Source organism: Triticum aestivum, chromosome 7D (assembly GCF_018294505.1).
Source record: "Triticum aestivum cultivar Chinese Spring chromosome 7D, IWGSC CS RefSeq v2.1, whole genome shotgun sequence".
NCBI lineage: Eukaryota > Viridiplantae > Streptophyta > Magnoliopsida > Poales > Poaceae > Triticum > Triticum aestivum.
The window spans coordinates 8,967,155-8,992,984 of record NC_057814.1 but is presented as its reverse complement, the minus strand read 5'-3'; the positions used below and the strand labels follow the sequence as shown (position 1 = coordinate 8,992,984).

The 25,830-nt window shown below is 45.9% G+C and overlaps 1 protein-coding gene across 1 annotated transcript in view; it reads left to right on the top strand.

Annotated features, from left to right (window-relative positions):
• Positions 1-1,985: 1,985 nt before the first annotated feature.
• The window catches only part of LOC123166763 (36.4 kDa proline-rich protein), a 45,131-nt gene continuing 21,286 nt past the window's right edge, over positions 1,986-25,830 (top strand). Inside the window, exon 1 of the mRNA XM_044584562.1 lies at positions 1,986-3,152. Coding sequence (XP_044440497.1) covers positions 1,988-3,152 — 1,165 coding nt within the window. The 5' untranslated portion in view covers positions 1,986-1,987. The remainder of the gene's footprint in view (positions 3,153-25,830) is intronic.

Genomic DNA, 25,830 nt, shown 5'->3' with positions numbered 1-25,830 from the left:
TATCATACTTATCGGTTCCAATATTAAAGTTTATGACTATCACAAGAATTGTTTGGATATTTTCAAAATAAACATTCATTCACTTCCGATGTTCATGAATTTTTTAAGTGTATGTACATCCTGTTAAAAAATTGTGTGTGTATTCACTAAAAAACAAATGTTCAGTCCATTGGTAAGTACGCACGTGGATTTCACCAAGAAAAGTTACATACGTAGGTTGTTAGATCATGGTATATGTACAAAGTGAGAACCTGGTGCAAATACAACAAGACGATGGATTATAATAGACTCACTATAATCATTTACCTAGCTCACTCCTTGCCAAACATCACATAACATTGCGTGCCGTGTGTTAACTTGTAATACGGATCCGCGTCCAAAATGAAGACGAATTGTGCTGTATTGATTAAAGTTCAACAATAAATAGCATTTAAAAATAGTAGACATGTAAAATAACATCATATTCAGATTCTACACATTTTTCTAATCAAATTCCAGATATAACATGTTAAAATTGGAGTTACGGTTTAAAAGATATGGACATTTACATTTGTGCCCCTAACTCGAATCCACTACTCAGATTTGCCCCTAATTTTGATGCATACTCAAATTTTCCCCTCTGTCGTTAGTTCCCCTTATAGAAATGCCCTTTTGTGTCGTTTTCGTCTGACCAAAGCTCATTGAGAGTGTACTAGGCGTTTTAGGGACATCATTGCCCCTGTCTCCTTATGTCATTCACATGCGGGACCCACTATGAAAAATCAAAGGAAAAAACTCTTTCTCTCACCCCCTCTCTCACTCACTTACTTGTGGGGCCAAACTACAAAAATGAATAAAGACTCTCTCTCACCCCTCTCGCACACACTTACAAGTGGGCCAAACAAAAATTATAAAAGTAAAAATAAAACCTTCTCTCTCAGACCCTCTCTCTTCCTGACATGTGGGCCATGGGCCCACAGTCAAGGTCAACACCGGTCCACACCTGGAACGCAAGCCCGATCTTGAGTTCATGTGCTCGCCGGTATCTCACCGTCGGCTCACCGTAGGTGGCCGAATGACTGCGGTCGGAGGGCGCGAGGTGCGGGGTAGCTAGACAACGCGCGCCTGTCTGACTGGCGCAGCAGATGTAAGCGGGCCGCCGTACAACCGATTATGTCGAGCTTGATCACGGCGGCGGCTCCGAGCAGGGGGGTCCGGGCACGAAATCGAGCAGGGAAAGAGGGAAGTAGGCTCGCATGGTCATAGCAAAGACGACATGTTTGTCGGGGTGTTGTACGGTTGCTCGGAGATGCCGAATTTAGGAGATGAAGACCGGTGGTTGTGGCGGCGATCGGGGTCCCAGGTATCGTCTAGGGGAGGCTCCCTCCCGAATTAACCCTATAGTGCATAATAAAGGAAGATTACGACGAAGAGAGAGGGGGAGACAGGGAGAGTTAGAGAGAGAAAGAGAAGAGAGGTAGGAGCAGGTCGGAGTCGCAGGCACCTCACCCCGGCGAGCCCCACCGTCGACCATGAGAGAGATACAGAGAGGAAGAAGATGATCATGACCAGCCAGAGAGGAAGAAGATTATTACTTTATTACTCCATCCTTCTCAAAACAAGTGTTTCAACACTAGTATAATTTTGCACTAAAGTTAGTACAAAGTTGAGACGTTTATTTTGGAACCGAGGGAGTAGTAGTTATACATATTAGGTATAGAATAGAAGATAGATAGACTAGTGGAGCGCTGGTCCCTGAGCGTGGACGATGAGGTGTGTTAATTTCATCCAGATGTGTGCAAGTGGGAGAGGTCCAGCAATCCTGGAAAGATCGTCACGGGGGAAGAGGGCTCCACACTTGGTCAGGTCGACCAAGGAAGTACACCATTTCAATAGAAAAATAAAAGACAGTACACGGCACGCCTATATAAGCACGCCCATACCAAGGCATTCTGTTAGTCAAGAGCAAGAAAGCTATACCAACACCAAGACCTTAAGCTCCAAGAGCATGGCCCGCATTGCGGCGTTCTTGCTGGTGGCGCTGCTCTCCTTAGACGTGCATCTCGCGCAGTCCGCGTCGTGCCGATCATGCCCGCCGACAAAGCCTTCCCAGCCTCCACCGTGTAAGCACAAGTCTTCACCATCGTCCATACCCTGCCCTCCACCTTCAAAAACTCCCATGCCCTCACCAACACCCACACTCACCCCGGTGACTCCGACGCCGGCACCGACCCCGACTGTCTTCATCCCTCCACCTACAAACACTCCGGCACCCACGCCCATACCGACCTCTGTAACTCCAACATCGGCACCTCCCCCTATGATGCCTCCAATACCAACCCCTATAACTCCGGCGCCGGTACCACCTCCTCTCTCTCCAACACCAACACCGGTGGCCCCAACACCTACACCCGTGATGCCGCCAACACAGACGCCTGTGACACCAACGCCGGCACCGACCCCTGTTTCTCCAACGCCAAACCCGGTGGCCCCAACACCTACCCCTGTGATGCCACCAACACCGACGCCGGCATCGACCCCTTTCTCTCCAACGCCAAGTCCGGTGGCCCCAACACCGACCCATGTGGTTCCGATGCCAGCACCAACCCCTGTCTCTCCAACGCCAACCCCGGTGGCCCCAACACCGGCCCCTGTGATGCCGCCAACACCAACATCGGCGACTCCGATGCCAGCACCGACCCCCGTTTCTCCAACGCCAACCCCGGTGGCCCCAACACCGACTCCTATGATGCCGCCACCACCGACCCCTGTGACTCCGATGCCAGCACCAACCCCTGTCTCTCCAACGCCAATCCCGGTGGCCCCAATACCGACCCCCGTGATGCCGCCAGCACCCACCCCTGTGACTCCGACGCCACCCCCAGCCCCGGCCGCAGCGCCGGCTACATCGACCGGCAAGTGCCCCGTGGACACACTAAAGCTGCGTGCGTGCGTGGACGTGCTCAATGGGCTGTTGCACACGGTGATCGGCAGTAGCGCCAGCAATACATGCTGCCCGCTGCTGTCCGGCGTTGCCGATCTCGACGCTGCTCTCTGCCTTTGCACCACCATCAAGGTCAAGGCCCTCAACATCAACCTCATGCTGCCCATCGCCATCGAGGTGCTCGTCAACCAGTGCGGCAAGAGAGTGCCGAAAGACTTCCGCTGCCCTAATTAAGCTCCATCGATTACTATATGTACTATCAGTATCACCTGCATATGAATGCGATACATGCATTAAATTCTCTTGTGTGGTCACACAGGTGACATATCGAAGTGTAATAATCTATATGTACATGGATTTGCAGCTCTGACTCGCTACTTGTGACGGGGAGCTGTGGAGCATGCATACATTGTCTTTGTGTAACAGCGTATCATATAGTAACCGTATAACATGTTACCAATTGTGGTCTTCCATCGGTTTTGTAGTGTGTGTTTTCTTTTTGAAGAACTATGAATAAAATGTCCGTACTGTGTAAAAGAAGTTTTCACATCCACTTGTAACCCATACCAACATACTTGTTGAACCATACGCTTTACAGGATGCGGATTTTCGTGCTGAACATTTTGATATATTATACATTTTTTCCGACATCGTATGCAAAAGTTATAGCCGTTTTACTTTTTCATAACACTTTTTTGCAAAACATGTCCAAACTTAAGTTTTTAAATTTTCCTAACTAGTAGATGTAGTAATATAACTACATCTCGAAGTATTTTCTTTTTTGAATTTTTTATCATTTTCTTTTGTTTTTTGTCAAACTGAAATGGCGATACACGGGGGGTAGAGTTTGAGACACGAACCCCTTTACTCCCGGTTTGAGACACGAACCGGGACTAAAGGGTGCGATGCCTTTAGTCCCGGTTCGTGTCTCAAACCGGGACTAAAGGTCTCATTTGAACCGGGACTAATGCCTTTAGCCGCTCGAACACATTAGTCCCGGTTCATAGTGCAACCGGGACTAATGTGTATATTGGGCTGTGACCAAAGCCCTGTTTTCTACCAGTGTCCTTTAGTACAGGAAATCCATATGTATGCAAGAGCGAGTACAAAAATACTCAGCAAGCACAATATAGAACATCAGTAAATGAGGAACTCCATGATTTCAGATGGGAACACAAAAATATATCTGAAAGCACAATCTTATAAAGGCTATAACCATCCCAACAAGAAACCATGCATTTGTAAGAACTTTCTCTTGTAGTGAGCATTCTGGAATGTCCACACAATGCTTTATACCACCGACACTTTCAGATTGAACACGTGTGGCGTCCTCGCCGACCTAGCTCAAGCCCACCAGAATATTCACACCATGCCTTATACCACCGACACTTCGGATTGGACATGTGTGACGTCCTCACCGTCCTAGCTTTCAGAAATATATATCCAGTGGAACATCCGAGCACCCATATAAAAATCACATTGATCATCTGTAACTCCGCGTGAACCCGAATGGGCGCAAGGATACGAAATCAGACAATAAAAATTAACAATGAATGCACACACATTGGTCAACCATATAAAACGGGTGTTCGTCATGCACTTTTCTCAAATCAACTATTAGACCGCAGAATTGTCCTCGACTCTTGAAGCTCTCGAACCTATTCGTTAAAACTAATTAAGAAGGCTACTTCAAATACTAATCAACTACAACAGTGTTCATGCCTAACCGTGTATTGGCATCTTTCATATACTTGTAACCATGGATCCATCAGTCTCCATCTCTTTATGTACATAAGAGGCCGAACTAATTTCCAACCTACAGATGCCTAATTCTATTCGTATAGGCAGTTGGGCAGATTGATTCTTATCTAACAGGGACAATTATTCGGACCTTTCGGATTGATGTTTGTGCCATGGATATTGCGGATGTCCTTGTTGGACAAGCATCAATCTGCCAAACTGCCTATAAGAATAGAATTAGGCAGCTGTAGGTTGGAAATTCTTTTGGCATGTTATGTACATAAACTAGACTCTGAGAAAAGGACTGATGGATCCATGTTTACAAGTAAATGAAAGATGCCAGTACATGGTTAGGCATACACACTATGTTAAGTGATTAGTATTTGAATTAGCCATCTAAATTATTTTCTACGAATGGGTTTGAGAGTTTCAAGTTTTGAGACAATTCTACGGTCTAATAGTTGAGTCGAGGCAAGTTCGTGACGAACCCCTGTTTTGTAGGGTTGACCATTGTGTGTGCATTCGTTGTTATTTCTTATTGTCTGATTTCGTATCCTTGTGCCCATTCGGGTTCACTCGGAGTTACGGATGATCAATGTGATTTTTATATCGATGCTCAGATGTTCCACGGGATATTTATTTCTGAAAGCCAGGACGGTGAGGACGTCACACATGTCTAATACGAAGTGTCTGTGGTTTAAGCGTGGTGTGAATAATCCGGTGGGCTTGAGCTAGGTCGTTGTGGACGCGACACTTGTTCAATCCGAAAGTGTAGGTGGTATAAAGCATTGTGTGGATATTCCGGAATGCTCAATACAAGAGAAAGTTCTTACAAATGCATGGTTTCTGTGCGTTGCAAACGGGAGAGTAAACATTTTTTAGCTGAGCAACTAATTTCATTTCAATTGAATTTTTATTCTGATTTGTCATATTGATACTGTGCACCTACGACCACAAACATGCAATATCTAGGTGGTGCCATTCAACACTGAGGAGGCCAGATCTATAAATTATGTGTCACCGTGGCATGCAGCAGATGGAACACAAATTAATATCATACTTATCGGTTCCAATATTAAAGTTTATGACTATCACAAGAATTGTTTGGATATTTTCAAAATAAACATTCATTCACTTCCGATGTTCATGAATTTTTTAAGTGTATGTACATCCTGTTAAAAAATTGTTTGTGTATTCACTAAAAAACAAATGTTCAGTCCATTGGTAAGTACGCGCGTGAATTTCACCAAGAAAAGTTACATACGTAGGATGTAAGATCATGGTATATGTACAAAGTGAGAACCCGGTGCAAATACAACAAGACGATGGATTATAATAGACTCGCTATAATCATTTACCTAGCTCACACCTTGCCAAACATCACATAACATTGCGTGCCGTGTGTTAACTCGTAATACGGATCCGCGTCAAAAATGAAGACGAATTGTGCTGTATTGATTAAAGTTCAACAATAAATAGCATTTAAAAATAGTAGACATGTAAAATAACATCATATTCAGATTCTACACATTTTTCTAATCAAATTCCACATATAACATGTTAAAATTGGAGTTACGGTTTAAAAGATATGGACATTTACATTTGTGCCCCTAACTCGAATCCACTACTCAGATTTGCCCCTAATTTTGATGCATACTCAAATTTTCCCCTCTGTCGTTAGTTCCCCTTATAGAAATGCCCTTTTGTGTCGTTTTCGTCTGACCAAAGCTCATTGAGAGTGTACTAGACGTTTTAGGGACATCATTGCCCCTGTCTCCTTATGTCATTCACATGCGGGACCCACTATGAAAAATCAAAGGAAAAAACTCTTTCTCTCACCCCCTCTCTCACTCACTTACTTGTGGGGCCAAACTACAAAAATGAATAAAGACTCTCTCTCACCCCTCTCGCACACACTTACAAGTGGGCCAAACAAAAATTATAAAAGTAAAAATAAAACCTTCTCTCTCAGACCCTCTCTCTTCCTGACATGTGGGCCATGGGCCCACAGTCAAGGTCAACACCGGTCCACACCTGGAACGCAAGCCCGATCTTGAGTTCATGTGCTCGCCGGTATCTCACCGTCGGCTCACCGTAGGTGGCCGAATGACTGCGGTCGGAGGGCGCGAGGTGCGGGGTAGCTAGACAACGCGCGCCAGTCTGACTGGCGCAGCAGATGTAAGCGGGCCGCCGTACAACCGATTATGTCGAGCTTGATCACTGCGGCGGCTCCGAGCAGGGGGGTCCGGGCACGAAATCGAGCAGGGAAAGAGGGAAGTAGGCTCGCATGGTCATAGCAAAGACGACATGTTTGTCGGGGTGTTGTACGGTTGCTCGGAGATGCCGAATTTAGGAGATGAAGACCGGTGGTTGTGGCGGCGATCGGGGTCCCAGGTATCGTCTAGGGGAGGCTCCCTCCCGAATTAACCCTATAGTGCATAATAAAGGAAGATTACGACGAAGAGAGAGGGGGAGACAGGGAGAGTTAGAGAGAGAAAGAGAAGAGAGGTAGGAGCAGGTCGGAGTCGCAGGCACCTCACCCCGGCGAGCCCCACCGTCGACCATGAGAGAGATACAGAGAGGAAGAAGATGATCATGACCAGCCACAGAGGAAGAAGATTATTACTTTATTACTCCCTCCTTCTCAAAACAAGTGTTTCAACATTAGTATAATTTTGCACTAAAGTTAGTACAAAGTTGAGACGTTTATTTTGGAACGGAGGGAGTAGTAGTTGTAGATATTATGTATAGAATAGATGATAGATAGACTAGTGGAGCGCTGGTCCCTGAGCGTGGACGATGAGGTGTGTTAATTTCATCCAGACATATGTTGCTGATATCCACGGAGACTTGATCTTCGACGGATTCGAGCCCGCGGCAACCTCTCTCTGCCTTCACGATGAACACAATCTAGCTCTGTCATCGGATCAGGAATTAGCACCTGCAGCAGTTCTGGCCTTAGATCCAGAACAGATCGCGTCGCCCGAGGATGGGAAGCTCAACCCCGCCACGGAAGCCGCAGACACCACGGCGTTGGAGCCACACACGGACCCAACTATAAACGGGGTCTGTGTCATAGGAACCCCGGCCCTAACTCCGGCCTCAGATTCCAAATCACGCGCATCTGCGCCCTTCAAACTATATCAGGCGTCTATCGCCGAATTCTGTGCTGCAGATATCTTCCAGCACTCACCCTTTGGTGACATGCTAAAGTCGCTAAGATCCCTCTCCCTAGATGGGGACACACAACCGCATTATATCTGGTTCAAACTAGAGGCTGATGGAGAATTTTGCTCCCCACCCACCACCCACTTGGTAGCCACGGTTGAAAGATCTAACCGATCTACTTGACTATGCTTCCGAAGACTTCGAAGGGATGGACCTCGAAGCCGAAGCAGATACAGATCAAAATTGGCCCGTAATCGGGCGGTGGACAGGTACGTCTTCATACGACGTGTACATGGTGGATACACCTAAGGAGGCGGAGGGCGACGGCGAAAACAATCCCTTAGAGGGCAAGCTCGTCGAAGAACCTCCCAAACGTCGGCGTCCAAAGCACCGAACCAAATCCCGTAAAGGAAAAGATAGCAACACTATCACCAACAATGATGATATATCGGACAAGCAGGAGGAGCGAGAGGACGGCGAACAGAGTCCGAAGCCGCTGTCTGACGACAGCGATGCCGACGACAGTAGTTACGAACCTGTCTCCGAAGAAGAAGTCAGCCTGGGCGACAACGAATACATCGTCCCAGAAGAACCCTCAGAACAAAAGCGTTTCCATCAGAGGCTTATTGCCACCGCAAGGAGCCTAAAAAAGTAGCAGAGACGGCTTCGAGCCGCACATGACACGCTCAATGATAGATGGAACGAGGTGCTAGACGCCGAACAAAAACATGGCCACAACGACCAAACCAAAGGCCCAAGCGTAAACCGCTGCCTGAATTCGACGACGAGGCCACTGCGCCCATATCGCCGAAGAGTAACACCGCCGATAAGCCGGACCGACCACCTCACGGACGAGACAGAGTTGCTAGCAACGTACACAAGCCCGCACCACCACCCTATAAAGGAAAGGAGGATGCGGCTCAAATCAGAGAACACGATCTACGTGAGGTCCTGAACAAAAAAGTTAGCAAGACCAGGTCTATATACGGACCTAGGGACCGAGCTCCCGCACGGGACGACGGCTATCAAGCCAATCGCGCCGGTAATATACCAGTCCGGGGTCAATACCGGACATGACAACCATCGGACATACGCCATGACATAGCAAAATATAGAGGCGCCGCACACCCTCTGTGCTTCACCGATGAGGTGTTGGATCATGATTTTCCAGAAGGGTTTAAACCCGTGAACATCGAAGCATACGATGGAACGACGGATCTTGCCATCTGGATAGAAGACTTTATTCTTCACATCCACATGGCTCGAGGAGATGATCTCCACGCCATTAAATATCTACCCCTCAAGCTGAAAGGACCAGCTCGGCACTGGCTAAACAGCCTCCCAGAAAACTCCATTGGGAGTTGGGAGGAACTTGAGGACGCTTTTCGGGCCAATTTTCAAGGGACCTTTGTCCAGCCCCCCGACGCTGACGATCTAAGTCACATCATCCAACAACCCGGGGAGTCAGCCCGCAAGCTTTGGAATCGGTTTCTCACTAAGAAGAACCAAATCGTCGACTGTCCGGACATTGAAGCCTTAGCGGCCTTCAAGCACAGTGTCCGGGACGAATGGCTAGCCAGACATCTCAGACAGGAAAAGCCGAGGAAAATGGCAGCCCTGACCACACTCATTACTCGCTTTTGCGCAGGTGAGGATAGCTGGTTAGCTCGTAGTAGTACCAGCGACCCTGGAACATTTGAAGTCAGGGACGACAATGGAAAGCCATGACGTAATAAAAACAAACATCGAAACAACGCTGGAAGCCCAGATGATACAGCGGTAAACGCCGGATTCAGTGGCTCCAGACCCGGTCAACGGAAGAAGCCATTTAAAGGCAACAAAGATGGACCATCAAGTCTGGACAAAATATTAGATAGGCCCTGCCAAATACATGGCACCCCAGAGAAACCTGCAAACCATACCAACTATAATTGTTGGGTCTTCAATCAGGCCGGCAAGCTCAATGCCGAATACAAGGGGAAGGAGCCTCAGATCGAAGACGAGGACGAACCTCGCCAGCCGAATACAGGGGGACAAAAGAAATTTCCACCGAAGGTCAAGACAGTGAACATGATATATGCCACTCATATCCCAAAGAGGGAGCGCAAACGCGCACTCCGAGATGTCTACGCCGTGGAGCCTGTTGCCCCCAAATTCAACCCATGGTCAGCCTGTCCGATCACCTTCGATCGTAGGGATCATCCGACTAGTATCTGTCACGGGTGTTCGGCTGCCCTAGTGCTCGACCCAATAATCGATGGATACCATCTCACCCGAGTCCTCATGGACGGCGGCAGTAGTCTTAATCTGATATATCAGGACACTGTCCGCAAGATGGGGATAGACCCGTCAAGAATCAAGCCAAGCAGCACGACCTTTAAAGGAGTGATACCGGGCGTAGAAGCCCGCTGCACGGGCTATATAACACTGGAAGTCGTATTCGTCTCTCCCGATAACTTTCGAAGCGAAGAGCTAATCTTCGACATAGCTCCGTTCCGAAGTGGCTATCATGCACTACTCGGAAGAATGGCCTTCGCCTGCTTTAACGTAGTTCGGCATTATGCTTATCTAAAGCTTAAAATGCCTGGACCACGGGGCGTCATCACGGTCAATGGAAATATGGAGCGCTCTCTCCGTATAGAAGAGGATACTGTGGCCCTAGCGGCCAAAGTCCAAAACGGCCTATTTAAGCTGGATAATCTGTCAGTCGCGGTCATAACTAAACGTGTCCGGCACACGCCTCAGTGCTGCAGCCCAGATGAACCTGAGCTACATTAGCAGCTACGCCCCCAACGACTGCCCCATAAGGTGATAGCACATGTACCTCGAGTGCACAATTATGCATTAAAAATCCCTTGGGCGGCGCTGGGGCACACTGCATATAGTCCATAGTTCGGCTTGACCCTATTCGGACTCTAAACTTATCTTTTCAGGTTCATTGAACGAACTAGTCTTGTCATGGCCACACTGGATTTCCTTTTACAGATGGCCATCACACTCCCACCCCTTCAAGGACACATTATAGAGGAGGAAACGGCACATACGTGCAGCAGGGACCCGGGCTAAGGCTTCTTTTTAGATTAAGACCCTATGTAAACCTTTTTTCCCTTTCTTATTATATACTTTTCTGGCATGTAAAATGTCCAAGAAAGTCATCGGCATTATCTGTAAGCTTAGTCGCTGTATTATAAAGGGATATTAATAGAGCAGCTTGATTCGCATTATGTTTGGAGTTTTTTCACTCACCATAAATTTCCTCTCCCCACAGCAGATTGCCATACGTGCCTTGTCAATAAGGGTCCATTACTAGGGGCTGTATACACAGCTCGGTATATGTTGAAAAAGACCGAACACCTATAGGGGGTGTTTGGCGTCCTGGATGTTTGCATTATATGCATCAGTTCCGAATCATGTCTTGGGTCAATAGTTGGGTTGCCCGGCTTTTATGCTTACCCCTATGTTCCCGATTGTTCGGCTAGGGTGTAAAGGGAGAACTACTGCGAGTCTACTTCTGGCTCGTCCGGTCAAGTACCTCTGTAGAGAAAAACTGACCGTCTTGATAGGCGAGAACCTGGTTCGCAATCCGGTGACTTAGTTTTATACTACGATCGATAGAGATCTACCCCGTGTTATACGAAGGGTTGGTTTTTTCGCCCAGCCAGGTGCAATTGGATACCCTAAGTAAGGAATATCGTATCCGCACCAGGGGCTAGTACCTAGCCCCACATGTCAAACTCCTATGACTAAGTGAAAGCAATAACGCCGCATAGTCTGATTGCCTAGTTCGCTCCGCATACACCTCCTATACGGACCAAGACATTGGATAAAGTGTGTACATGCATATGACCAAACACCCCAGTACTATGTACATGGGGGCTGAAGCCGACGACTGGAAACTTTCAGATTTAAATAAACGGTCACACAGGAGGTAAAATACGCTTATATTATAAACGCGCAAAAGTCATATACATCGGAGTCATAAGCCTAAGTCTTTACATCCGGATACAACTACTAGGAAGATAATGTCCTTCGAGCACTGGCCTGCTACAAGGCGGGTGCCTTCTATGACGTCCTTGAAGTACTTCTCCGGCTTGCGGTGCTCCTTGCCATCGGGCGGCCCTGCGGTGGCTATGTGCCTCGCATTCATCTTCGCTCAGTGCACTATCACGCGAGCGAATGCCATCCGAGCACCTTCTATGCAGGCCGAACGCGTCAATGCGTCGACCCGCGGACTCGCTTCGACGAGCCGCTTCACCAATCCAAAGTAACTACTTGGGATTGGATCAGCGGGCCATAGCCGGACTATTAAGTCCTTCATGGCCGAATCCGCCATGTTGTGCAGATCGACCAGCTGCTTCATCTGGTCGTTGAGGGGCACCGGATGTTTTGGCGCATAGAACTACGACCAAAACAACTTCTCCGTGTCGTTCCCCTCCTGGGCTCGGAAGTACTGGGCGGCGTCAGTACTACTCCTTGGAAGATCAGCACACACGCCTGGAGAACTCCATAACCGTGTCAGCCCAAGATACTTCTACCCTCCGAAGATGCTCTGTAAGAGAAATGTCTTACCAGATGCTATCTGTCGCGCCTGCTTGATTTCTTCATAGGCGCTGCGTGCCTCGACTCGCGCATCCTGGGCAGTCTTCAGTGCCGCAGTAAGCTCGGATGCTTGCTCCGAAGCCTTCTTCTCCAATGCCTCACATTTGAGAATGGCATCGTTGAGCTCGACCTCAACTTCGGACACCCGAGCCCGTTGCTTCTTGCACTCAGCCTTTTTGGCCTTCAAATCAGCAGCCGCTTTGTCAGCGGCTACCTTGTTCGCCTCGGCCTCCTTCTTGGCCTTGGCAACCTCGCCCTTGAGGGCCTCGAGCTTAGTGGCGCCAACTGTGTAATACAGAATACCATATAAGAGTTTATAAACATACTCAATCAATCTTAACTAGTCTTACTGACATCTTAAAATCCGCATACCTTGCGTTTCATCTAAACGTTGATTGACGCGGTTGAGGTCCGCGTTGGCCAACAAGAGCTTCCTGTTTAGTTCGGCAACTTCCGCATCTCGCGCAGTTGCCGCAACTAGTGAAGCCTGCACAATAATTCAGCTCCATAAGTATGCTACACTATGGATACTTCGTCCGATTCTCTCCAGAATCACACAAAGCATCAGGGGCTACTGGCTATGTATGTGCGTAAAAAATAAAATTCTATAAAGAACATTACATTGCTTACCTCAAAGCCTGTTAACAGGCTGTTGAAGGCTTCATTCAGTCCGCCCTTGATGGACTGAATCTTCTTCATCACCGCAACCATTATGGTACGGTGCTCCTCCACGACGGCAGCACTTTGCAGTGCTCCCTCCAAAGGGTCCGGCGCCCCTGGATTGACGGTGGGCGCCGAAGGAACTGTTGTTTCCTCCCCCACGTTGGGGGTCTGGTCTTCGGACTCGAGAGCCGCACTAGGCTCCGGATCAGTATTCGGCGGGGCCCCGGACTGTTTGGGCCCCCCGTCTTCAGTCTCCATGGGGTTGTTTCCCCATGGTCAGCGGCGGTCGACGTATTACCCCCGGTCGCCCCGTCACCTGCCCCGCCCTCATCTCCTTGGGCGCAGGACACCCGCTGGGAGGACACTTCGGTGTCCCCGGCGATCCTGTGCGATGGAGCTCGGACCAGCGGGTCACTCTACGTCTCTCCGGGCGCTAGAGAGTTCCCCTCCGATAAGGAGGCATCAGGGTGTCCACCGCGAGGGCTGTAGGTCAGCGGGTAAGAAATACTAAGTAAATACGGTGCAGCAGTTAATCCGGACAAACTTACGATTCGGGCAGGGGTTTCTTCCTGGGCTTCACCATGAAGCTATGTTCGGATGAATCCGAACTAGCCGCGAGGTTCAGTTTCCTCCGGGATGCAGCCGTGCTTGCATCAGCAGCGACGCCCCTCTTCGCCCCCCTGCCTTGCGCAGGGGGCCCCTCTTCTTCTTCTTCCCCTCTTCTTGTCCACAAGGCGGGGGCTATTTCCGGCCCCCTTGCTCTTCTTCTTGGGCTTCTTGACCGGCGCCGTGTACGGCGCCGGGACCAGCATCGCCGTCAGTTGAGGCGATTCTGGGTCTTCGGGCAAAGGCGCCGGACACTTAATTCGGGTCACCTTCTTCGTCCAGCCCTGTATATCACGCAGAAACTCCAATTCCTATAATCATTAATATAAAGAAGGGATATATGTTCAGCAGAATTCTTGATTACCTCAGGTGCGGTAAACACAGTGCTGAAGCCTACGTCCTCGGTTTCCTCTGGCCACACCTTCTGATTCTTGAAAAGGTTTTTCCAGATCTCTTCGTGCGTGAAGCCATAGAGATGTTTCAGGGGCCGGGCTCCTTCCAGATTGAACTCCCATAGATGGGAGTCCAGGCGTTGGCAAGGAAGGACAAGCCGGGCCAGCATTACCTGAACCACGGTTGTGAGTTGGTAGCCTTTGGAAATCATGCCGGATACACGGCCCTGGAGTGTCGTCACTTCAGTCTGACACACTGGAGATCCCCAGTCTAGACCCTTTTTGATCCTGGAGGTCAACCTCTCTGGGGTCCAGATCCGAAAGCAGGCTCCACCGCCCATTTAGCGTCGTGGGGTTCGGTGATGTAGAACCACTCTTGCTGCCAGACCTTATTTGTCTCTACGATTGACCATTTGGGCCAAGTCACATTCGGGAGCTTGCTAATCATAGCACCCCTGCACTCCGCGTGCTACCCATCCACCACCTTCGGCTTCACGTTGAAGGTTTTAAGCCATAGGACGAAGTGTGGAGGGATGCGGAGGAAAGCTTCACATACCACTATAAAAGCGGATATGTGAAGGATTGAGTTCGGGGCTAGATCATGGAAATCTAGCCCGTAGAAGAACAACAGACCCCGAACAAAGGGGTGGAGTGGAAACCCTAGCCCCCTAACGAAATGCGAAGTAAACACTACTCTCTCACCCGCCTCTGGGACGAGAATCACCTGGCCCTTGGCGGGGACTGGGTGCGCGATATCGGCGGCGAGATAGCCCGCGCTCCTGAGATTCTCCACGGTTTTTTCAATCACCGTGGAGGCCTCCCACTTGCCTCTGGCGCCGGGTCCAGCCATTGCTTGGACGGAAGGGGTGGTTGAGGGACGAAAAGTGGTGGGCGCAAGAGATGAGGATGCAGGGGCTCGGGAAGTAGGAGAGCTCGAGCTTGAGGAAAGGTTGGGGCTGATGAAAGGGATTGGTATCCTTTTATAATGCTGTGAATACAGAATGTCCCCCCACTTTAGCCATATACCTCGCCGGTTCCCAAAGCGGTCATGCGTAATGCACAACGTGGGTGCTCACGTCATATTGATAAGGATCCCACAATAAGCGGGCACGATCTCTATTCTGATGGGATGTGTCAATGAGGATATACCTCGAAATGCGAAACTAGGACCAAATAAAACGGTTCGATATGTTAGTGGGATAGACGCGACGCTTCACCAAAAAGTTGTCAGTAGAGACACACTATTCATTTTCTTTTAAGAGCCTTGCCTTCGAGGCTAAGGGTTGTACTAACCTTGCAGAGCCGAACACAATACACTTTTTGCAGAAGATATATTCGGAAGAAGGAACCCGCCTTGCAATGGCGAAGACAATACGGAAGCCGAACTCATCGTCATCGAAGTAGTCGAACATCTTCTCAAATCAACCGATCAAGCACCGAACGTACGGCACCTCCGAGTTCTGCGCATGTTCAGCTCGATGACGTCCCTCGAACTCTTGATCCTTCTACTAGGAAGAGTTCGTGGGAGTAAACGAGATTATGACCGTGGGAGTAAACGATGGAGGGGGGCACTACGAGATTATGACCGTGGGAGTAAACGATGGAGGGGGGCACCGCACACGGCTAACAATGATGTTGTGTGTGTTCTAGGGCGCCCCCCACACATATATATAGGTGGGAGGGAGAGGGGAGAGACCAAGGGACGCACCACGTGGGGCAGAATCCCACTTGGGCTCCTGCCCTGGTTCGGCCTCCCCTTTCCTTGTATAGGACAAGGGGGGAGGGAGGGGGGAGGGGAAGGATGTAGGAGTCCTACTTCATACATTCCTTTTCCTCCTCTCCTTTCCTTCCCTGCCACCTTATTTTGGCCTACAATGGTCGCACCAGCCCCTAACTGTCCCACTCTTGGCCTAATAGGCCCATAACTTGGCCGGGGGGGGGGGGGGGGGGTGCCCGGAACCCCTTCTGGTGACCCGGTATCACCCGGAACACTTCCGGTGTCCAAATACCATCGTCCTATATATCAATCTTTACCTCTCAACCATTTCGAGACTCCTTGTCATGTCTGTGATCTCATCTGGGACTCCGGACAATATTCGGTCACCAAATCACATAACTCATATAATACAAATCGTCATCGAACGTTAAGTGTGCGGACCCTACGGGTTCGACAACTATGTAGACATGACCGAGACACCTCTCCGGTCAATAACCAATAGCGGAACCTGCATGCTCATATTGGCTCCTACTTATTCTACGAAGATCTTTATCAATCGAACCATTATGACAACATACGTTATTCCCTTTGTCATCGGTATGTTACTTGCCCGAGATTCGATCGTCGGTATCTTCATACCTAGTTCAATCTCGTTACCAGCAAGTCCCTTTACTCGTTTCGTAATGCATCATCCCGCAACTAACTCATTAGTCACATTGCTTGCAAGGCTTCTTATGGTGTGCATTACCGAGAGGGCCCAGAGATACCTCTCCGATACTCGGAGTGACAAATCCTAATCTTGATCTATGCCAACCCAACAAACACCTTCGGAGATACCTGTAGAGCATCTTTATAATCACCCAGTTACGTTGTGACGTTTGATAGCACACAAGGCATTCCTCCGGTATCCGGGAGTTGCATAATCTCATAGTCGGAGGAATATGTATTTGACATGAAGAAAGCAATAACAATAAAACTGAACGATCAATATGCTAAGCTAACGGATGGGTCATGTCCATCACATCATTCTCCTAATGATGTGATCCCATTCATCAAATGACAACACATGTCTATGGTTAGGAAACTTAACCATCTTTGATTAATGAGCTAGTCTAGTAGAGGCTTACTAGGGACACTATGTTTTGTCTATGTATCCACACATCTCTCACACTGAAACTCGTCACTGTAGGTTAGAAAGGCCAATGGACGTAACAGGAGGATGAGGGCTTTGTGGCGGCTTGAAATTTTTTTCCAGGTTACGGGCGAGTAGTTACGGCCATTTGAAAGTGTTGATGTATAAATGTACTGCCTAGCCTCTTCCATCAGATCGGTCTTTTGGTTGGATTAGCTAGATCATGCACTTCTACATGGTATTAAAGTCAAGAGGTCTTCAGTTCAAGACCCAGCTGGCGGAATTAAATTGCAGCCCACTTTCGGTCCACGTTTAGGCCTGAGGGAGCCACACGTGAGGGGGGTGTTGACTTATAAATGTATTGCCTAGTCTGTTCCATCATATCGGCCTTTTGGATGCATTGGTTAGAGCATGCACTTCTACAGAAAGTTCTTGGCTTTCGAGATCTACTAGAGGTTTTGTTGACGTGATATTCTAGAGTTGCTATAATCATTATTCTCCTCATTGCTAAACACAATCTTAATTTCCTTGCGGTATTCACCATTTAAAAGCTTTGTTTTGTTTGACATCAATTAAAAGCTTTGCTTAGTTAGCAGGACTAACCAAGATCTATGTGTGTGTGGGCATACTTCTGTTTTTGCGGGGTTGTTTCTGTACATACTATATATATACACCTATACTTTAGGTAGCCTCCAACGGGAAACTGCATTATTGCCACTTGAAATCTGACGAAAACTAATGATTTGACTCGTTGAAATCTTAGCCAACTATAGCAGATATCCCTATACTGTTACTACAGTATGTTTCAGAAGACAACATGCACGCGTGCTAGTTCCACCCACAGATTAATCGATCGACTACATTTACACACAAATGAAGGCAGTTTTGGCGCATTGAAGTGCCGACCTACACGTAGCAATGCATTGTTTGTCCACTTTCACACCCTGAAGTTGGCTGATCGATCGATCCAAAAGCTAGCAGATCGATCGATCCTTGGGTCCTAGCCCAGCGGCACTAGTTTGCAGGGATCGATTAGGAAACTAGCAGGTGCGCTGTTCAGGATGTACAGAAGAGCTTTCACATCCTGTCGGGAACTTGTTACCTGCTTCTAACTGCGAACGTTACACTTCCTGTTATGGAACAAAACTCCTCCCTCCGTAAATAAGAGCTCTTAGAGATTTGAATACATACAACATACGGATGTATATAGACACATTTTAGAGTGTAGATTCACTCAGTTTGCTCCGTATGTAGTCTGTATTGGAATCTCCGAAAAGACTTATATTTTGGAATGGAGGAAGTAAATAGATACGATATGAATTAATGCACAAATTTGATTTCAAAAGAAAATAAATAGTAAATAAATCTCCTTGAAACAAGACATTAATACTAAATGAAAGGAGAGAAACATCAAAGTTCCCAGCAACAAAAAGGACAAACATCATAGTTGTTGTTGGAACAATAAGAAATTTTCAAATAATTTAATCAAGATTAATATCATGACAAGTGCACTAGCAGATCTGGTAATAAATTGGATACTAGACATGCATGTTTGTGACGAGTAATAAATTAGCATGCCAATCCTATTCGCAAATGAAGCAAACGCAAATGCCAACAGCGAGATAATCAGCATACACACATTGGTCGCAAAGGTAGCAGAAGTGTTCTTGTCACTATAGTGCTCATGGTGGTGAGGTGGTCGTCGTAGCAGTGGTCTGATTAGAGAATTTGTCGTAGCCGGAGTAGTCCGATCAGATAAGTCATCATAGCTGAAGGAGTCGATCGAAGAAGAGGTCATAGATGTAGGAGTCAATCGACTAGAGTGGTTCTAGACTAATTAGATGATCAAGCGAGCAGACGGGCAGACACGCTCCACAAAACCTTTATCACCCCTTACCTGGTGCAGGTTCTATATGGACGTGGTTTCAAACGTTTGCTCTCTCATACAACTGAGCAAACGGTGCTGAGCGCCGAGATGGGATAGACCTTAAATGTACTAGCTAGGTTGAAACTTGGCGCACGGATGGGTTTCGTGTGGCGGGGCATATGCAAGGGAGCACACTCATTGTTGCTCTCTTTACTCATGCCACAAGAAGAAGTAGAACGAACCACCTTATATGTTGATGTCCTTTCTCTGGCAGTGGCAATACGTGACTAAACTTCTTACACATGCAATGCAACTGGGATAGTGTTTTTATAATTTTATTAGTTAAGTGGGCTTTAAGCCCATGAGATATTACAGTCATGTCCCACCAAATTGTGTAGATTTTTCATCGCAAAAAAGATTTATTCCTTCTATCCATATTTATAAGGCCAATTAATCTCAAGTTAGTCAAACTTCCTTAACTTTGACCAAGCTTACAAAAGAAAAAAAATTGTATAATATAATGTGTTAAAATATATTGCCCGCTTCCCTTTATCAGTTCGGACTTTTGGACCAACTGGCTAGGGCATAAATTCAACATGTCAGCAGAGCCAAGAGGTCTTGTGTTCAAAACCCTGCCAACTCAGTATTAGAAAAACAAAATTTTGTGGCCTACATCGATCCCACGTCTATGGACTAAATTAGGCTAGACGTGAGGCAGCGTGTTAAAATATATTGCTCGTCTCCCTCCATCAGTTCAGACTTTTGAAGCAACTGACCGAAGCATAAATTCAATATAAAGAACTGAATAAATACATGAAAAAACACAACTCATGATTAATATTAATTGGGTAGTGCATATGCTGATATATTTTTCAACAACTTGGTGAAACATAAACATGTTTGGCTTAAGACATGATAAATTGGCCTTATGAATCCGGGTGTAAATTTTTCGTGGTATTTCACAAGTGACTCACTTTTTTGGGTCATTTTTTAGGGGCGTGCTATGCGTCCGCCGGTCGCGAGCCATCCGATTTGCCGCATCAATCGAGTCGAGCGTGTCTCCAACACTGCAACACCGGTCTTGTTGCATAATTATTTCCGCAACATAGGTCTTGTTGAAGATTTTTTTTCCAACATCTGTGTTATTGCAAAAAAAAATAGCAACTGAGTTTTTTTGCACCTTTCTTTGCAACTGAGGTCTTATTACAGAAAATTTCCGCAACAGAGGTTTTGTTGCAAAACATAGACTTGTCATAGACCCTTGCAACACCGCATATATGTTTCAGAAACATAGCCAGTTACAGAAGCGTGTTCGACAAAGGACGGCATGTGGGCCATCACTTGGATGCGTGTCAGGCAGAGGAGGTAGCAGGTGGCCGCTGCGATGCCTGGTGATGGTAAGCTTTTCCAATTTTTTAATGGGTTCGATCGCTTGGATTTGGTTAATTTTTCAAGGTGTACGTACGTACGTGTCCATAGTGCCTGCACGAGTGGACCATCATTGTGTTATCTTGTCTTCACTGGCCAGGAATGCACACATACATGGATGACTAGCTAGTTTGTCACGTCGGCGTTTCTGCAGTAGATACTTGCATGCTTCGCCGACTGGCCAGCAGTACCAATTTGGCTGCCATGCGTTTTGTTCGTATCTGTTACGTGCCCAAAGAACCCGCTGTGCGTCTGCAAGCATTTCCATGTGCTATGTGCAATGCCAAACTAGTTTTTTTGTTTTTGACAGGATACAATGCCAAACTAGTTACCCGTGCCGACTTCAATGTATATATTAGAAAAATTCTACACCCTACTTAATTAATACAAATATTGTTTGAAAAAAATAACACAAATGATAGAATGTTTTCAGCACAAAAGTACTCCACTATATGTACACATTATGTTTTTGCGAAGGACACTATATATACACATGACTATGCATGTGGTCATCACTAGATGATCTATTTAATTTTTATTATTTCTAATGTTCTTTTTACTGTCATCATGTTTGATGAATACATCAGGAGTTTTTCCCGCCAAAAAAAAAGTACACAACACGCTACCATCGGTGCTGACAAATAGCTCAAGGTGCATGTGAACATGCATAAGTGAGTTCCCTACCCTCGCAATTGGAAACGTGGACCGACCCCATTTTTCAATGGACAGGCTCACTAATAGATTTTGGCATCCACAACCATTAAAAGTGTAGAAGCCAAAAAATAAAATATGTATCTGCAAATTCTTCAAAAACATTTTATCAAATAAAATGTATAACTCTTTGAGGGGATTGCAAGAAAAAGAAACTTTGGACTCCTTTTTGAAGGAAACCAGACTTCTAAACCAGGCTTATACTCAACAAAGAGACGGGACCCATAACCAATGACATATATTGAGGCACATCTTGTATTAGTTTGCGATTTTTTAAAGGGAGGTGGTATTATTGCTTTGGTTTGGTCGCAAAAATGTGCCTCAATGTCATTGGTTTATGGGTTCCGTCTCTTTGTTGGGTATCAGCCTAGTTTAGAAGTTTAGAAGTTTGGTTTCCTTCAAAAAGGAATCCAAAGTTTCAACACGGGCTCCCCACCACCTCCCTTTAATAATGTGTATAGATTTACGTTTTGTTTTCACATCACCTTCATAAATCAAAATAATATTATATGTTTTTGTATTTGTAGTGAATTCTTGCCATTTTGCACTGGTGATTTCCTTCATCTCCTCATGGGATCCATACTCTCTTGGAACTGCCTTTGGATTCGACTAGATTGACTTATTTAATCTCGTATGTCAACTCTAAAGTTTGAACTCCGATGATATGGTTGCCGCATACCTACCGAGACATGACAATTTTTCTTCTTGTATACAAAAGAACCCGTCCACTAATATCTGTTTCACTGACAAGTGTGTAAAGTAGAATGTAACCAAATGTCAATGAAACATCACTAAACATTCTCCCGGTTCAAGAATAGAAGTGAAGATGATGAAGCTAATAAATAGGCTAACATTGAAACTGGTGACAAAATAATCACAATCAATTTCTTATACTCATGCAATGTGTAGGATCCTCCATCAAGATATTTGTAGATAAAACATGTATAAACGCACTACAATATATATAGAAACGCTAGACACACTGTGTGTGCAGGTAATCCAAACTAGATCCAACATATGTCCTACTTCTCTTATCTCTAAACAAATGGAATAAAATACTCCATTGATGAATGCAGGCGATTTTTTCTTTTGCTTTCTTTATATTTAGATCGACATAAGTTATTTCCACAAAGCAATATGGAATATTGTTTTAATTACAACATAATTTTCATGATGGAAGTTTGTGTTGTTTCCTAGAAATGTCTAAATTTTTAAGTATTGGTATGTGAACATGTGTTAAATATAATGTAAATACTAGTTAAATTTTTTTGATAATGAGATGTAAAAAATAGTATAGGAGTCCCACTTTTGTACAATCCCCTCATTAAATCTATAAATGGCAATATATAAATTTCTAAAATTGTATATATTTTCATATGTATGGTGGGTCGTTCAGAGTATTGCCACAGGAGTCGAAACCCCAACCTCGTCATGCATACTACCGATGCTAGCCAACCGAGCTAGAAACGGATCACAACTTAAATGCAACGCTCAATTTAAAGTAATAATTAAAATGGCATATGCTTTTTTTTCTTTTTCAATATTTCTTAAAAAATAATTCATAAACAAATTTTGAATATATTTTTTACTATGAATATTTCCTTTATTTGTGAACAAATTTCAAAATCTGAGCAACTTTTATGGAAGGGGATCTAAAGTACACACAACATATTTTTTTATTATATAGTGAACTTTATTTAAATACACATATAATTATTTTCTAAATATACGGTGAACTTTTTACAAATGCACGCCGAACGAAATGAACAATTAATGCATAGTGAACATTTATTTCAATGTATGATGAATATTTTTCTTCAATAAGGTGATTTAAAAAAAAACATGAACAAGTTCAGGAAAATTAACAAACTTGGAATTTGGAATTCCTTTTTTTTGAAACGGCATAATTTTCAAAATATGAACTGTTTTTTAAAACATGAACAAAATTTGGAATTTCAAAAAATATTGGAAATTTTTAATTTATGAAAAAAAAACAGTGAAAAGTAACTGAACAAAGGTAAAAAATAAAAAAAATGAAGAAATAAGCAGAAAAAGGTGAACATAAAAAAATGAGGAAAATTGAAAAATAAACTATAAAAGAAAGCAAACAGTAAAAAACATAGTTTTGCTCTTTCCGTTCTTGTCTCGCTTCTTCATGTTCCAAACTTGCTCATCCAACTTTCAACTACCTGCCAATTTGACAGCCGTAGTGAGTTACGAAAAAGAACAACATGCATTTTAGAATAGAAAAAAGCAAACACGCAACCGCATTGATTTAGGATTGGAGACCAAATGCAACGATACCTACCATAAACAATTTCGAATTTCTTGCTTCATCAATTTCATTGTTATTGATCTTTTGATTCACACAAAATGACTTCAGATATTAGAAGTTTAGAACCATCTTTATTTTCGTTTTTATTTGTCGAAGTTGGGTACAAAGACAACATTCACATCCTGTCATTTGCAAATTCAGCGGTTAATTAGATACTCTGACTGAATATTTCTTGCAGGGCTGCCTCAGGAGCTTAGTAACGGACATGAATCTTGGTTTCAGATCGCTCCCTTCTTCTAGTTACAGACTGTAATCCTGCACATATGGTGAGCCATCAAATGCCTGCAAAATAATACATTTTAATAATTCCAATTGAGTCAACACAAGGAAACAATAATCATGTTTGATAGAGGTACAATGTACAGAACATACAGTAACAAAACTGCAGAAAGGCCAGTGAACATCCCGCAGTCAAGGTTGCAAAATAACATCACATAGCAGAGAGATGATGATTCAGCAAATCATGGTTGCAAAAGCATCAGGAGAAATACCCATGACCATTCAGAAAGCAGAGTTGCAAAAAACTATTTTAAAACATACATAGCTTAATATATCGATCTGCCGAGCCTTCAAACTTGTTGCATCAGCATATTTGTTTTGTCCCCTAGAGCCCACTTAGCCAGCTTGGAAATTAACAGTTTGGTAGGTCCGAGTAATACTCGCATGCAGGTAAAGAACAACTTTGTTTACTTAAAAGTACAGCATGTACATTGGTTTTGTCTCTAACATTTTACTAGTAAGCGCATAGTCGTAATAATATGAAATGCCTGTTATCATGAATGATGAATGTGCCCTCGTGTAACAGAATATCACAACAAATATACACATTGCATCAATTATATAACCTCCTATCCAATACGCAGTTTCCCAGTATAAGAAGTGAGCCAAGCGATTACAATCTCTTCTGACACTGTGAATGTTTATTCTGTCAAGATGTACCAGCACATTCCAGCCCGAAATTCCCCTTCAATAAAATAACAATGTCTGAGAAAAAAACACTACATAAACAGGAGTATACGTACCATATTTCCTCTTTTGTAGAGTCACATCTTAAGAGGTAAGACCACAAAACTTGTCGCCCCGAACACTTTCCTACTCGAGTTCCACTTTGCAATCCTAGGATTCATGTGCTCACACAACTTTTCGTCTCCACTGTCAATACGTATTTCTTCAAGAACCATCGCATTCTCGGCAAAAGTTTTTATCAGCTTGACACCAAGACAGTCCTTCTTCTCTAGCTGGAACTGTAAGTCCACTCTCCTCAGAGAGCTCTGCAAGCATTGGAATAAGTAGCGCGGACCTACCATCGCAGCCATCAAAATTTCATTCCGAGTAGTTCGTTTATGTTTCTGTGCCCCTTGTTTATTCGATGCATCCTCCTCCTCGTACTTTGCGGTAGTGAGCACAGGACAGCAGTGGAGCAGGTTCAAGATGGTCGTCACTGCTGCAGTCTTGTCATTGGTCCAATGTGCTCCTTGAAACTCGAGACGCTGGAGGCGGCGGAATGCCGGCAGGAGCTCGACCTGCCTTGCCTCACTGAGGACGGTGATATCCTCAAGGTGGTTCACCTTCAGCCTCATCTCCTTGGTGCTAGTGAAGTTCCGAGTGAATCGCCAGAAAGTTTCTAAGTCCCATTTTGGATCCTTTACCCTGTAGTAGCCTTGCTCGAAAAATTCCAGATCCACTTGTTCAAACTCGAGAGGCTGTGGACTGAATGAGTAGGAGCGGAGTGGCCCCTTGTAGCTAAAGCGGCGCAGCCTCATCGCGTCGATCTTCAATCGATCGACGGTCTTCTCAAAGAACCAGCCGTGCCTATGGGGCCCTATCGTCACCTCCCACTCACAAGTGTCAAGCACAAGCACGGTGGTGGCGGGGCATCGGAGGTGGCGCCATGTGGCTTCTATGGCTTCCTCGTGTGTTATGAAGACAGACTCGAGTCGGACGGCAGTGAGCGACGGCGCCGCGTCAATAACGCGTTGGAGGGATCCTAGTTGCTGGGTGCAATGGCTCAGCCTTAGGGAGGAGAGCCGTGGGAGCACGGCCTCCGTGTGGTTGACTAGTACTCCGCTGCAGTTGGTGAGTTCTAGGATCCGCAGTGTCCCCATCTGAAGGGAGTCAAGGGTGACTGTGCAGTTGAATACCTTCCGATTATAGGGGTTGCCGTAAGGATCTTTGGCGACGAGCAGGAGCTCCTCGACGCGGTGCGCCGCCGGGTGGGAGAGCACGACCTCCACCAAGTCTTTGTAGCACGATGCGACCTCGGCATAGTCTGGGAACCAGGTGATTAAAGTGAGCCTCGTGACGGGGACGTCGGCCGCGTTGAGCGCCCCCGTGGCCGCAGAGACCAAGTCGTCGCTCCCGGAGAAGAAGCGGGCGTGCGCGTTGTTGTGCTCGTGCCCTTGTCGTTGGCGGTGTTTCTTTTTCTCGGCGACGCCCGTCTCGAGGTTTATGGCGGCCGAGGAGAGCCAGAGCGGCTCTCGCCAACGCCGGGAGAGCGCGGTTGTGGAGGCAGCCTCCTTGAGTGGGGTGAAGTGGAGGATGCGGCGGAG